Genomic DNA, 15,820 nt, shown 5'->3' on the forward strand with positions numbered 1-15,820 from the left:
AAAATGTAATGTACATGGAATAGAAAACTGAATATAGTGGTATCTGCGTGTTAGTGCTGTTCTAGGTTGTAATATTAAATTTAGTTGTCGGGGATGGTCAGCATGGCACCTTTAGTTTAACGCTGTATTATAAAATGTAAAAACACTATCTAGGCCTTGAGTACAAACATTACAATGGATGCTAACATGAATTTATCTGTGCATAGGTTGAAGCAACGTAATGCATTTAACATCTGTATTTACACATTTTGATCACCTGCCATTCATTAAGGTTCGCAATGCCATGGCCACCCTGCACTAACTCTGTGTCTTATCTCGGCCACCCCAGTCAAACTGTCCTGGATACACCCCTGCATTCATGGCATATTTTGGACTGACATGTTAGATTAAAACACCAAATGAGGGAATATCTTTTGAACAGTTAAAAGGATAAATTCTCACTTATTTAAGTCTGTCTTAAAACAGACCCATTTTTAGATGGGCAACTGACTGGTTTTTAAATGGGCAACTGGTTGGTTTTCCTTGCTGTAACCATTCTTCCTGTTCATACTTGACTTGAAAGATCCCCTTCAAATGACCTTTCAGTGTAAGTGATGGGGGCCAAAATCTACAGTGTGTCCATATAGTCATTTTGTGCAAAAATGCATTTAAACATTTATCTGAAGCTTATATGAGGCTTCGGCAGACTGAGTTAGTCATATCAAGTAGATATCTGCCACATTTAGTCTTTTTATGCACTCTCTATTTAGCATTTATAAGAAGTATGTAAACGTATGTATGTAAACATTTAATAAATGGCCACACTATAATGTAGTTGTAAGCAGATGTAATTGTTTAATGTATTTGTCAACAGCAATCATCCTCCTGTTTTGTTATAGCTGCTCATAAATACATTATAGTGTGTTATAAACCATTTATTGAATGTTTATATACTGTTTATAAATGCCAAATAGTGTAACTTAAAGTGTTCATCCTTCCAACGGAGCAGATTTTGGGCTTGACCACAAAATAAATGTATTTTAACAAAATATGTCACCATTTACAACATAATCATAATTATAATCCATCAAAACAAAAAAAGCTTATCCACAGTGACATGAAATGATTCCTCACCCATTCCATTAAAGTATTATCACAAGGACAATATTTTACTCAGGCTATACCAAATGATATGAAAGACACAGAAACAAATTTAGTCTAAAAGAGAATGAACACAAGTAAGAGCACGTGCCCAAAACTAAACCAAATAGGTGAAAGACGGAAAAAAAAAAATTAGGCTTGTGACGAGGTTTGACTTCCTGTGATGCAACCAGTGATAAGTAAAACCTCAGTTCCATCTTTCATTCACTGTCTGAGACATCAACAGAACCAGGGCAGCCCCCAAGGTAATAGCACTTTCCATCATAGCAGTAATGGTATTAGTGCAAATTTTCTTGTTTTTTTCAAATAATTTAAACTTGAGCTATATGGTTACTGTATATTTCTGCCTGTCATATTCATGTCACAGGCTTATTTTATAGAATAATGGATTATTAAATGTATTGTATTATAGAAGTAAAGAGAATAAGAAATTATAAGATGATAGGAGGAAATGTTTTATTCATATCCACAGACTGATACTCATATCCATGGAGACATGACGTGTCCGCAGCTCCTGTTTGTGTGTTGGTTCTCCAGCGTCCTTGCAGTGACCTACTGCATGACAGGTACTTCTCACTCACTTCCTTCTGTGCTATTTGTGGGTAAGGTTTTAATGAGGCAGCTTGTGGCATATCTCATCTTGTGGCTTGTATTTGTGTGATCAAATTCTTTCCTTTTTATGATTGATTGTGCTTAGATGTCACATTCCGGTAATCAACCACAGTAGGAGGTTTAAGGGAAATGTTTAACTATAGAAATGTCAAGAGGTATTTCATATCATCTGATTATTATTTTAGCTATTTGTCATCTGTGATTAACCTGAACATTTGAGTAATATTTTGATTACTCCACTGGTGGAAAGTAACTATTTCTATTGTAGACTACATTCTATTCAAATAATGTAGGTTTCACTTAGCTCCATGATGGCTACAATTAGTGGTTACTTTACAAATTAGTATTTTACATAAAAAATATTGGTAAAGATTAAAATAGTGGTTAATTTACTCTTTAAACTTCTCAGATGTTTTCATTTAAAATAACTATTCAAGGTTCGAAAAGAAGTAAAATCATCAAATGTGTCATAAAAAAGCAAAGATTAGAGAAAGGTTTAACATATCAACACAAATTTGTGTAGCAGTACTTTGTTTGTTCTTCTTTCATACCCCATTAATAATATTACGACCACTCAGATTTATCTTGTGACCCGTGGAAGGGGCCCAGCCCCTGGATTGGGAAACCAATCTGTATAGAAAGTAGTTTAAAATAACTCCACCTGGACCTGCTTCAACAATAAAAGTAACAATCATCAGTAACAAACTAATGATGTAACATAAAATAATATAATACTCACAGGAGGCACTTTTCTGATACTATAAGTATATTTTGATGATAAATATCTGAACTTTGAACTTAAAATTATCAGAATATTTCTTCCACCACTGGATTACTTAGTATTTGAGTAAGTCATGTCATAATGTTATTGTGTATGTAACAGTTATCTTTTCTTCCCACTTTCACAGTTGATGGATATTCATGTACGTGTGACTATTGGCGCACAGTTACTTGCATCTTGAACATCACTGCTAATCCTGTCGGACAGTCCAACACCACCTATCACCTGGAATTCAAACCAAGCTTGGGGTAAATGCACTCCTTCAAGGATTATATGTATAAATGAAAATGTTAAATTCTTCCTACAGAAATTAATGACTGTGTTTGTACCAAAAAGATGCACCAAATGTTAATGTTCTGTTGTTGTTTTTTTGAATCTTTAGGCACTGTGAGAATTGTCTGGCCATAAATCACAGTTACAGCTGTGTCTGTAAAAGCAGCCCTCAGTCATATTTTATCTCTGAAGATTCCTATGACATAGACCTTTGTCATGAATCTGGCTGTAAGAAATTGGCAGAGGGTTTTATGCCAGCACAGAACAGTAAGTATGAATTGACTGTAATTCATACTGATTGTATGTGTCTGGATGACTTGTGTGTATGTTGATGTTTGTGTTCCATGACATGAATGTATATGCGGCTGTGTATTTGATGGTACATCCATAAAACGATAAAACTTCAACAAATTTGAATATTTCAAAAGGACAGTACCTTTATCATTCAGTAGAGAGTGTGAATAACAAACATTAGGTAATGTTTTTACAAAATGTACTGTGTGTATTAGAAAGATTTTCATATATGTAAATATGATTTGATGAATGTTTGTGATCAGTTCAGCTGACACCCCCATATCAAGCTGATGTCCAACAAACACCAGAGACTTTCAACATCACTTGGAAAAGTGGGTATGAAGACCTATTGTTTCTCCGCAATGACCTTGAATACAGTCTCCTACTTCAAACATCTCAAGACAGCAAAGTAAGCTCTTGTCATAAATAGCCATCCTTTGACATCTTTTTTGCTGGAATAATATCTCATAGTAATTGTTGTTGTTTTTTTTACCTTTTCAACCGTTCCCCAGGAACTTCATTCTAAAGAAAGGTCTGAGTTGATTCAAAAATCACAACTCATACCAGGTGCTACATATTGCATTAAAGTGAGATCTAAACCTAGTCCTAAAGATTATAATTGGATCTGGAGTAAATGGAGTCCACAAACATGCTGGGAAACTGAAGCAAGAGAAGGTAAATGCCCCCTTTTCTTTAGTACAAAGGTTTCATGGCACTGACTGTCAACATTGAATCTAAATGTACTGATATAAAAGTACATTTGAAGCCTGCTTTCTGCGGTATGTGTGAGGTCTTATTGTCCCACTGTACTGCATGCCTCAGTGTCATCAAGAACAATAGTTATATATTTTTTTTGAATGATATGAGTCAAAGTCTGAAAACCCACAAGACTCTTTCTAATCATCATCACCTTCAAAGAATTATACAGACAATTCAGCCACCTAGTAGACTTCCTGCCATGTCTGTGCTATGAATCACTAATTCAGTATTATTTCATGAAACTTTCTCAGAACAAGAAAATATATTTGTCATTTTGACCCAATCTCTGGGCCCAGTGTGTGTGGTTGTTGGAGTCCTGCTGTTTGTATTCTCCAATCCTGCTGCAAGGTAATTCATTTGTACTGTTAAACATTGGAGAAAGGGTGATTTAAGGTAAAAATGTGGATTGATCTTTCTGATTTTTCGTTAATTGTATTGCAGAATGAAGATAAAAACATTGTCCCACACACCATCACCAGCTCCTTTCTTCCAGCCTCTATTCAAACAACATGAAGGCAACCTCCAGGTGAGGTGGTAATACAATGTTGTCTTGTCCGTTCTTTTCCTTGTTGTCTTATTTTAGGAAACTAAGTCAACTGGACTTTTAATGACAACATTAACAACAGCAACTACTTTAGGTATTGTGTATAGTGTAGTCAGTGACCATGTTAAAGAATAGGCTCATAGTTTTTCCCAAGTCTGTCCTAAAACAATAGTCCAGTTTTTCTTACTGTTATCAATTCCTCCTGTTCATACCGATCATTAGAGGATCACCTCCAAATGCACTTTCAATCTAAGTGATGGAGGACAAACCACAGTCCTCTGTTACGTTCATCTGAAGCTAATATGAAGCTTCAGCAGTACAAATTAGTCAAATGAGGCAACAATTCTCTAAGCTACAGTGTTTTTAGCGCCAAATTCGCTCTTTTTGTTACAATCCTTCCACTGTCAGCTGAGACACAGAGAGATTTGTTGTTTTTTTTTACTAAAAAGACTGTACCTGTGGAAGATATCCACTTTATTTAACTAACTCAGATGGCTGAAACCTCATAATATCTTCAGATAAACATTTAAATACGTTTTTGCTCAAAACGAGGACTGTGGATTTTGTCCCACATCACTTACATTGTGAACACATTTGGAGGGGATCTTCTAATGGTCAGTAAGAACAGGAGGAATGAGTACAGCAAGAGAAACCTGTTTCAATGTTTATATGAGCACCTGACTACAGTTTTAAGTCTGACTTGAAAAACTTCGAACCTATCCTTTAAGTCCTCGAAGATGTTTTGGTTTTAACTTTATTTTGTTCAAATTTCAACTTTAGAACAGCGGAACTATCCTTGTGCAACAATGAACAGAATTACACATAAGGATACAACATAAAGCAAAGCACAATACAAGCAGCATAAGTAATCATTTCCTCAGTGTCCACTAGAACAGCGTTTATAGCTTTTATACATCAATAACTGTATATTTTAGTCAAGGACATATATGAGGAAGAAGGGCGCCCTCTAGCATCCTAGTTACCAAAAGGATATCTGTATGGGAATTATCAGCATGGTTTAAAAATGTCCATTGTTTCAATAGTGAAAAACATATAGTAGTTAGTAGTTTTCACATTAGGTATCAGTATGTTTACTGTTTGTGTTGTGTATGTGCTGCGGTGGAAATGAGTCACGCAACATTATCACTCCTAACATGTCTAAATGCTACTGAATTCACAGGAATGGCTCTCACCTCAAGGCCAATTTGTACTAACATATAAAACTGAGGAGATCTTAACAAACGCTGTTGTGACGGTTGTACCAAAACCCATCACAAAGGACCCAGAAGAGAACCAGGACTTCCACAACAACCCCACAGTAACACGACTGGCCTTCACTCAGTGTCAAAACTCCTATGTAGGCTTACCTGGGGTGCATGAGGCCTCCCCTCCTTTAACTGTGGTCTGTGCAGGAAACACTTCTTACACTCAGCTCCCTTGCCCCATGTGGGGGTTTGGTATTGGAGAAGTAGAAGCTGTTGTCTCCTCTCCACCTAACGATTTCTTAGAAATCAGCTGTGCCGACTCTGGTTGCAGCTGCGAGGATCTGACCCAAATCTCTGAGTGTAGTTTACCAAACAGTCCAGTTGATCACAATCCACCACCATCTAGTGATTACTGTATCCTCAACAAAACAGCAGAAGGTGTTGTTCCTGTTTTAGTATCCAAAAAAAACAGCCCAAATGTTCCATCTGATTTGCCACAAGAGGATGACAGCGTAAAATCTGAATGATTGTAGGAGAAAGGTGACACTGATTGTAATGGCTGTAAATTGCATTTCAGGAATGGGTCAAATGGGTTTACATGCACACACACATTATTGTATTCTGCTATGTGTTCTAGATAGCACTTCTTACTAAGCAAGTGCAGGTTTTGTGTGGTTTTATGGCTTGAATTCCCTACAACATCTATGAACCTCATGAATGTCTTTTTGTAAAGCAAAAAATAAACACAGCACAGTTCAGCACATGTGGTAGGCTTCTGCTTTGGCTAGCATGAATATGTTGCACTTGATGCCTTTGCCATATTGACTGTAAACTATGGTGACATGTAAATGTGTGTGAATTTCAAATCAGCTTTCAATGATATATTTTTTTTTAATTAGTCAAGTCCAGCTTATTATTTTGCCTTGTTTACACAATGTGTTTATTTGCTTTCACTTTTTAATGAATAATAAGTAATTAAAGGGGCATTAAGTAATCTCAAAATGGTTTGTAATGGTTTTAGGGAGATGTTTATATCTTTGCTGGACCATTGTCCATCACTGAATTGTTGAATTGTGTAGTGGAAACTATAGACATATTGCCTATAGGTGAGGCCAGTTAGCACTGCTCCTAAAGTAAATGGGAAGTGTCAAATACTCAAGATGTATCTCCCCACAAGGATCAATAAAGCACAATTTCAATGTTAAAGCGTCTCTATTAATTTCTTCATAAATGAGAGCAAGTATAGGCATCAGTGAGACATACTAGTGCCCACTGAAAAGGAAGTGGCTATACTTTGTGTACTTGCATATTCATGGTCATTTCAGAAAAGTAGAGTAAAGCTTTAATGTCCTAGAATATCCATTTGACTCATAGACAGCAGTCAATCATAAATACATAAACAAACATAGCAATGAATAAAAACAATAATTAATACAAAAAACCCACCAGTTCACAGGCTAACTCTTATGTCACTGTTATCATCACTGACATTTTGCTGACAAGGTAAAATACTTGACAAAACAATCTTACCATTTAGCAGCTGCAGAACAGCTGTGATCTGTGAGGCAGGTTTCATTATTTCACATCGTCTTCATCAACAAATGGAGTCTGCCCAGAAGTAATGGAAATTAAGATGCTCAAAGTTTCATTTTCTCATGAGTCTTATTATTATCATTATTATTATTATCTTCCATGTTTGCCTAAAGGTTAATTTCATAATCTTTTTCCAGCTGAGCCCAGCCCACATCAAACCAGCGAGAGAGGCACAAACCCAGATAGCAAAATTGCTGTGGCCCAGATCCAGCCCACACCTGACACTTTCTGCACTTTCATCCGGCCCACATATCGCACGGAATGATGGCACTTGGCGGTCCGCTCCTGTTTCCCAGATCTGGGCCACAAGCAAGCCGTAAATCAACCAAGAACAAACCAGATAAACCAGAACTGGCCCACATCATCCAGAATACAAATACCTGAGAGCACTGCATCTTTACCAAAAAAGGCCCACATTTGATTTGGGATATTTGGGCCATATTTGCTATTTTACATGTGGCCCGTTTCAGGCTCACATGCATTTTGTCCGGGCCAGAAGAAGGCCAGCAGTGCCTGAAGTGGCTCACTTCCATATGCTATCTGGGGACAACAACTATTCTCACTTTGGAAGAAAAGTGTGTCCACGTGGGACCCTAAGCTACTTGATACTTTTACTCCACTACATTTCAGCGGAAAAATATTGCACTTACTAGTTCCTTTTCAAAAAGATTTTTGTCAACTTATAAACTTTGATGCATTTTTATTGATTAAAGTGCCCAAAATTATTGGCTATAAAATTATTAAAATTAGCTCCACACAAGCTGCCACAACATTTAAACTCTCCTAGTACCTTTATGCATTAATCATAATAATACATTGACATATAATATCATAACACCATTCTGCATTACAGGTACTTTAACTTGTGGTAACCTTAATCCCACTGCCTGGGTACCCGTAGACCCCAGAGGTATACTTTTTGTCATATTTCACAGGTGCTTTATTCTATAATTCCAATTCTTCATGACTTTGTCAATCAATTTGTTCCTAATGACTTCATATCATTGTTTTCTGTTTCTGTTTTAATTAGTGCTTTTTAAAAATATGACTGTACTGGGGTCCTGGGTGACCCCAGTCAAAAGCACCCAATTCCGCCTATGCAGTTTTAATAGATAGAATTATTGTAAGTTCATGTTTGCTATGAGTCCTAATTTAAAGTATCACACACTATCAGCGGGGGTAGTCCTTTGTCAATCATTTTGAAGGCTTTGTGGAAAGATTGCACTTGCGATAAAAGCTGCAATTTGTATTAAAGAAAAGTATTTATTTCTGTTTTACAGGATATGCAAATGAACTGTAACTTTCCTAAAATAATAATAATCTGTTTTTTTTTTTCAGATGACATTAATTACATAACTAATAATGTTTTGAGAAGAAATAAGTTTACATTTTGCTATGATGATTGTTTCTTTATTCTTGCGGTCCCCAGGGACCCCGGTCGGTAGTACTATGCATTGTATGTTAAATATGTTGGTAGGATGAGGGTTGAGTAGGTAACAATATCCTGACAATACTACTGTCTAATACTGTACTTTTAATCAAGCAAAGTTTTGATGTTTGAACAGTCACACTGGCACGCACCAAAACCTGCATACTGGCATGCACCTGTTTATTATGCTCAAACTAGTTGTAAGTTTTCCGGCAGCTGCAAGCATTTAGAAACTAAACTGTGACTGAGTAATGTCTGCAGAGTATTTTGTGTTGTTTGGTCACTCAATGATATGTGAGTAAAACAGAGAGAGCACGGCTGTCATCTTAACTTATATCTTAACAGTATCACATCAGTGAGCAATAATGAGTAATAAAAACAGCCAAAACCCGTCTAGTTTGCCCCAAAGTTTCCGCGATGAAGACGAGGCTCTGGCTGTGGAAAATGCCATCAGGGCAACTATAAACAGTGATGAACAGGATCTGATCATGATCGGAAATAAACTGTGAGGCTGTTAATGGGGCTAATAATGAAATGAAAAGCAAGTCTCAAGTAAAGTCTTGTGGTGAGCAGTGATGGAAGAAGTGTTCAGATCCTTTAGTTAGGTAAAAGTATCAATACAGCAATAAAAAATACTAAACGCAGTAAAAAAATACTCTATAACAAGTAAAGGCCTGCATGAAAAATCCTACTAAGGTAAAAGTAAGTATTAGCAGCAAAATGTAGTTAACACAACTGAGCACCTGTGACAGTGGAATTTGTAGTTGTAGAAGATAGTCACACATGTGTATCAGTAAATTTGAAGTCACAGATAAAAATGCTTTTGGAGTTGTAAACTTGTAGAATATTTTTTTCTCTCCCACAAATACAACACAACAGTTATACTTTCTCAAATTCTTCATTGCAGGCGCACAAATCTCTTTCTACAAATCACAAATTAAGAAACTCATATGCTCGCATTTTTGCTACGGTTGCTGCAGTGAACACAACCGTATCAAATAATGTTGTGGACAAAATTTGCACATCCACAAATCAGTATGTGAATTCATGCAATAAGAGTTGACTTTTCTCACAAATACATTTTTTTTTCTTGGATATTTATCTAGAACAAACACAAGTCAATAACTACAACTGCTTGAATCTGCCGTTATGAGTCCCAAATGTTTTTTGGTCACAAACGACAAGTTCCACACGCTCTCATTTTTGCACCACATATCTCAGTCAAATGTGGATGGTGGGTGATATCAGAAAACCTACCTTAAACATCAGGTCCAAGCTTCTCTTGGGTTTTTGGGTTTTTTTTTTTCTTTTCGTGCACCAAGGGACAGGACAGGTCCACCACTGTAAAACTGCTGACAGGACACCTCGAACTGTAAACAAGGTCAATTATGACTCTTTCTATTATGAATTTTTGATCCATGGAGGTTTTATAATTGCAACACTTTCCTCGAGCCAAGAAAAGCGATTTAAAAATCTGCGATGTCATTATAATGTAAAGTAAGAGCTCGTGGGCGGGGCCAGCAGGGGAAAAAATACTGCGCACATTCAGCGGGCCGCACAAGGCGGAAGCAAACCAGGAAGATAGAGACATTTTTTGGTGTATGTGCCAGCTGAATCTTACTGGACTGAATGGGTGCCATTTTCAGTCCGGTACCCAGCTCTTATAATACATCCATGGCCCACCCCTGCTCTGAAAGTGCACAAATCTTTTGCTCCACATTTGACTGAGATATGTGGTGCAAAATTGAGAGTGTGCAGAACTTGTCGTTTGTGAGTGAAAAAACAGCATATGAGACTTCTAGTGGCAGATTCAAGCAGCTGTAGTTAATGACTTGTGTTTGTTCTAAGAAAATATCCAAGAAAAAAATCATTTGAAAAATCACTATTTGGTGGAGCTGTTAACACCTCATAGATATCTGAAATGTGACCCAGACTACACACTGCTTTTTGTAAGATGTCAAAAGCCAAAAAGGTTGGAAACCACTGGTTTCATCTTTACAACTATGTTGTATTTTAAAAGCTTGTTGTATTATCTATTGTGTCAAATCTTTATCTGAAAAGTAACTAAAGCTGTCAAACAAATGTAGTGGAGTAGATAGGTAAAATATTTCTCTCTGAAATCTGATAGTACCTCAAAATTGTACTTTAGTACAGTACTTGAGTAAATCTGGATGTGGTGGGTGAGTCACCCACTCATTTTTCTATCCATGTATCTTCTGTACATCAGGTGTGGGTGTGCAACCCACACAGATTTCCAAGTGTCATGATACGGCTTTTCCCCACCAACATGCCTAGAATGAGACTCTTGGGGGGGGAGGGGAAGGGGAAGGGGGGGGGCAGCTGGAGAAAAGCCCCTTGAATGCATCTCTCTTGTTAAAGAGGATCCTCCTGACTTTGAAACAGTCATTAAAGGGAAAGTGTGTGTCAGGGAAGATTGCTGGACCATCAGGAGGGTCTAGACTAGACTAACTGGAATGTACTGGAATATCAGTACAGAGAAAAACCTGCAAAAAAAGGTCAGCTCTGGCCAGAGGGGTGTTCCATCAAGCTGAACCATTTAATTTAAAAGCTTAGCATTTATAATTTAAGGGGTAAAAAGTGTGCCAGTGTTGTTTTGAAGTTATTCATTCACTCATTTTGTTCAAGCTGTGAAGACAAAAAGAATATTTAATAAAGTCCAAACCATGACCTTCTGCTGTGTTTTAATGTATACAATGGTAACTGCTTATAGTGATCACAGTTACAGTGATCATCTGCTTATATGGATCAAAAAGCTAAAAAAAAAAAAAAAAAGCTGTTTAAATAAGTCACCTATAGAAATCAAGTAGTCCACCTACAGTGTTCATTTTGGGTCTTTTCATACATGACAACATATGGAAAAACATTTTAAACTACGTAAATCTGTTTTTGTACTTTACTCCCATGTAGCAGCTGCTGCTGCATGAATACTGAAATCATGCTGGAGACAGAAAGTCATTATCTCTCAATGACAAAGGTAGTCTCCTCAAAGCTTGACAATACTGTACTGTACTGTATTTTGAAACAGTCAATAAAATTCAGTAACTTTATATTCATGTAGGCTAATAAATATACAAATGTCAATTAGATGTTATTCTGCACGAGAAATAAAGAAAATGAAATGGTTATAATAATCATCTGCTTACAGTGATATTTGACCCGGGCAGATGTGATCACTATAAGTGGTTTTCACTGTACTTATATCCTTCTCCAGTTTCTTTATCTCCAACTGCAACTTCATTTTTAACTTTCATTAAATGTAAATGAACATCGTGTGAAAGAGAAAATGTGTCAAAGTGTATGATAATGTTGGTAAGTTGGTTCTCTGAAGTTGCCAACACCATAATTTCAAATATACATCTGATATTATCTAGCCTGGTAGTAATATCACCACAGTCACTGATCTAAATGCTCACTTATGAACGAATAAAGATAAAACGATGAACAGGGACAAGTGCTGCTCTTCACTCTCCCCACGCAGACTCATCAAGCTAGATGCAGGGATTGAACTGTCAACCTTCGAGTAATAAGTTCACTCTTCTAACCTTTAGGCCATCACTACCCACCTACAGCCATGCCTTTAATCTGTTATCAATTTTGTGGCAAGCCATCTCCTTCACCATGTTAATTGCAGCAGTATTGTCCTTTTTGGTGACAACTCCTTTATATTCTTCATATAGTTTCATCAGCAGGTTTGTTCTGCTGCTGAGAAGAACACCGCCCTCGTTTGTCTTCTTTCTGCGACACAGTATCATCTTTTCTACAACAACAATGACTGTTCTGGGCTGCTTATCTACTCCGTGCACACACACACTGCAAGCTTGTTCAAGCCTGGCTAAACTTAGCATTGACTGGACACGGCTAAGCTGCGTTAGTGGAACGGCTTGAGCCTCAAGTGAACGCTAATTCTAGCCAGACTTTTTCAAGTAAGCGCAGCTTTCTTTAGCTCCGGGGCCGCCCCATCTGCCCCCGAGGCCAAAAAAACGCTGCTAAAGTGCCCTCTAAGTTGCTCCCACAGTAGAGAAAACATGATAAAATACCCTCTAAAGTGCAATCACAAATGAGAAAAAATAACAATATTCTGTAGTCGCTGTCTTAGTTGGCGGTGAATCAGGAAGTGCCCTATAGAGTGCTTTTATATCTGAGAATCTTAAATGACGTCGTGAGCGCCCTTTCAGCGGAAGAAAGTCTGATAGTGACCTGAAAAGTAACCCTACAAGACGTAATACAGTGCCCTATCAGTTGTAATGGGGTGAGCTGGAGTATTTGTTTCTCAAAATACATTTGTAACGCCTTAGCTTGGATTAACTTGCACTTGCAGAGAGGGAGATTAGCATTGATACCTTATGATGACAGAGTGCCAAGAAGAGACAGAAAATTGAAGACAATACAAAGGGATCTGCAAAATGAGGATCAGGATCTGCAAGGGAGGAGATGAGAGAAATAAAGGTACATTTGCATTAGCAATTAGAGGGATTCTTAAACTTGTGCCCAGGCATGTTAAAAAGCAAGAACAATATCTTGTCATGAAACTTATGAAATCTGGAAGACAAACCTTTTGAGTAGCCCTGCTAACAGACAGAACTCCCCAAAATATATGCTACATTGCCAGTGACAACTACCACTGACTATCCCTGTAACAAACTGGCCACAATTTCACACATCGACCATACACGGTCCAGCCATATACTAGGTTGTGACTTGGTCCTGTTTTTCCCCAACTAGGATCAATGTGACCTCAGTCGCCCACCAGATAAACTTTACTTCTCTCTTTGATATTTGCTGAGGCAGAAAGCAGTACGTTGAACGCTCTTATCAAGATCAAGCTCATTTTAATTTCAATATTGAAATCATTAGCTAGATTAAATCAAACTCTGACACTCTCTGTTCTCTTACTGCATGTAAGATTTAAGTATTACACTCAATACTGTGCAAACTAACATTTAACAGTTAACATTACCTAACCAACCTAGTCAACTAATGGTAATGATTGAAACTCGAACTTCTCAATAGTTGAAGATGTTCAGAGAGGAGACTTTGAGATTAAATATTTTATCTAGTTAAAGGTCTGTGATGTGTGGTGTGGAAAATAACTTTACTCTGCGGGCTATTTTTTCTGCCCAGCAACAACAAAATGAACCAGCAATCACCTCAGATATTTTTCTTTTCTTGAGTAAGATAGCCTATCTGTGAATGTAGAATTTAAAAACAAGTTTATACTAAATGTGAAACCATTAAGACTCCTTGTTTTTCCCCTCATTAGTTGTGTAGTTGTGTGTTTGACATCAATGTGGCTTGTTCAGTTAAGTCAAATATTTCCTTCATCTCTCTATGTCTCTCTATATGAAGCAAGAAATCTCTGTCTGTCTGTCTGTATGTATGTATGTTTGTCCTTCATATATTTCGAGAACCGTTCATCCGATCTACTTTATACCTGGCAGGTGGATTGCTGGGGAATCAAGGAAGTGCAATTTCAATGTGTGAAGTTGTTTGGATGAGTGGTTCTCAAGAAATATATAAAAATACCTCGTAAACAACATTGATTTGCTTCTTATTCTGCCCGTGGCTTCAACAAGCGGAAATAGGGACAGCGCCACCCTGCCATTGCAATCCACATTGTGGTCAGAGGTGGGATTATGTCCATAGTGTTAATGACTTGAAAAAGCTTTAAGAGGAAGTATTATGCTCATTTCAACTCTAAATTTTTATTTTTGGACTCCACTAGAGTAGCTCTGCATGATTCACAGTTCAAAAAACTCCTTATTTATCTTATACTGGCCCTTTATGCAGCAGTTTCTCTTTACACTCCATTTTAGCTCCCGTCTCTTTAAGGCCCCTCTCTTAATGAGCCCACTCTGTTCTGATTGGCCAGGTGTACGTATCAGAGTTATGTAACTTTACTGTCAATGCAAACCAAACATTTCCTGCTTTCCTGTTTCAAATTAAAAGCTTTTAATTGACTAACTAACAGGAGACTTTTTATTGTGAGGAATTTACAGGAAGTGACACGTGTTCCTCATTGAATTAACGGAGCTTTGCTAGCGGCCCTAAAAAACGATCAAAACAACAACATATGGAGCCATTTGAGCTATTTGTTCAGCAATCAGTTAGAAATAACACAGGGAGGAATAGTACAAGCAGAAACAGCCACAGTGACGATGATGATGTTTGATGAAGAGCTGTAGAAAACCAGCACACCTTCAACAGGTAACTACTTATTTTACTTTGCTGTGCTGTGTAATGGAGTCATGGCTTGGCGCAACTACTCCCAGTTAAGTTAAGTTTAACATGCACAGCGCATGACTTAAACAGTTAAGTCATGCGCTGTGCATGTAGCAGGTGTCCATATAAAGAAATTTGTCACGAGCTGACGTCAGCTCGGGCTTAAAGTAGAAAAAAATGTTGGAAACTCAGCATTCAGAGCAGTCTGAAACTGCTGCTTTTTGCTCACAGGGATTACTTCTACATACGTTTACCTCGTTATTTGACATGTTGGCAACTTTTAACATGAACATCCAACATTGCGACATTATATATATGTCTGAAAATAAGGAAAAGTATTATACGTCCCCTTTAAGAGACTTAAGCTCTACTATTGAACTGTGTACCCTGTACGAAAATTGGCATGTACATTCAAGGCATTCAAGATATATTAATATTTAGAAATATATAAAAATACCTCATAAACAACACTGCTTCTGCATGTGGATTCAATGAGTGGAAATATGAACAGTGCCACTCTGCAATTGCAACCCACATTGTGTGACATCTGTAGTGATAAGAACTACCATAGAGAATAAAGAGAAAAAGTTAAAGGGTTAAGCTCTATTCCCGCTCCTCATGCGTGGGAGCTTTGTATGTATGTTCAAGCATGGTGCAGAACGTCTCAGGCAAGTTTAAAAAGGGCACTACAGTTCATCTGATCAACTTCTGCTCAACTAAAATTTTAGTCTCCAGATATTCTGCATTTTAGGCGTTTAGGGAGCATCAGTAAATTGTAGCATCAACCGATAGTCTGCATGAGAGGCGTTTAGGGGACGTAAAAGAAAACTGAATAATAGGTTATCATTTGATGTATTTCTTGAATATATCATACATGTTTCAGATAGTGTTTAAGTTCAGTTTAGTGTTAGTTTGTGTTTCACACATGTTCTAAATTCCTCTGTGCTATG

General features: G+C 37.3%; 1 protein-coding gene across 1 annotated transcript; it reads left to right on the plus strand.

Annotated features, from left to right (window-relative positions):
- The first annotated feature begins 789 nt into the window (after positions 1 to 789).
- Positions 790 to 6,791, plus strand: il21r.2 (interleukin 21 receptor, tandem duplicate 2). The gene is made up of 9 exons (XM_042424880.1): positions 790 to 1,385; positions 1,613 to 1,706; positions 2,661 to 2,781; positions 2,916 to 3,073; positions 3,364 to 3,509; positions 3,613 to 3,775; positions 4,111 to 4,207; positions 4,301 to 4,385; positions 5,584 to 6,791. Exons 2-9 carry the CDS (start codon positions 1,637 to 1,639, stop codon positions 6,133 to 6,135), a joined length of 1,392 nt encoding a protein of 463 aa, XP_042280814.1. The 5' UTR covers positions 790 to 1,385; positions 1,613 to 1,636; the 3' UTR covers positions 6,136 to 6,791.
- Positions 6,792 to 15,820: the final 9,029 nt, after the last annotated feature.

This window comes from Thunnus maccoyii, chromosome 10 (assembly GCF_910596095.1).
Source record: "Thunnus maccoyii chromosome 10, fThuMac1.1, whole genome shotgun sequence".
NCBI classification, from domain to species: domain Eukaryota; kingdom Metazoa; phylum Chordata; class Actinopteri; order Scombriformes; family Scombridae; genus Thunnus; species Thunnus maccoyii.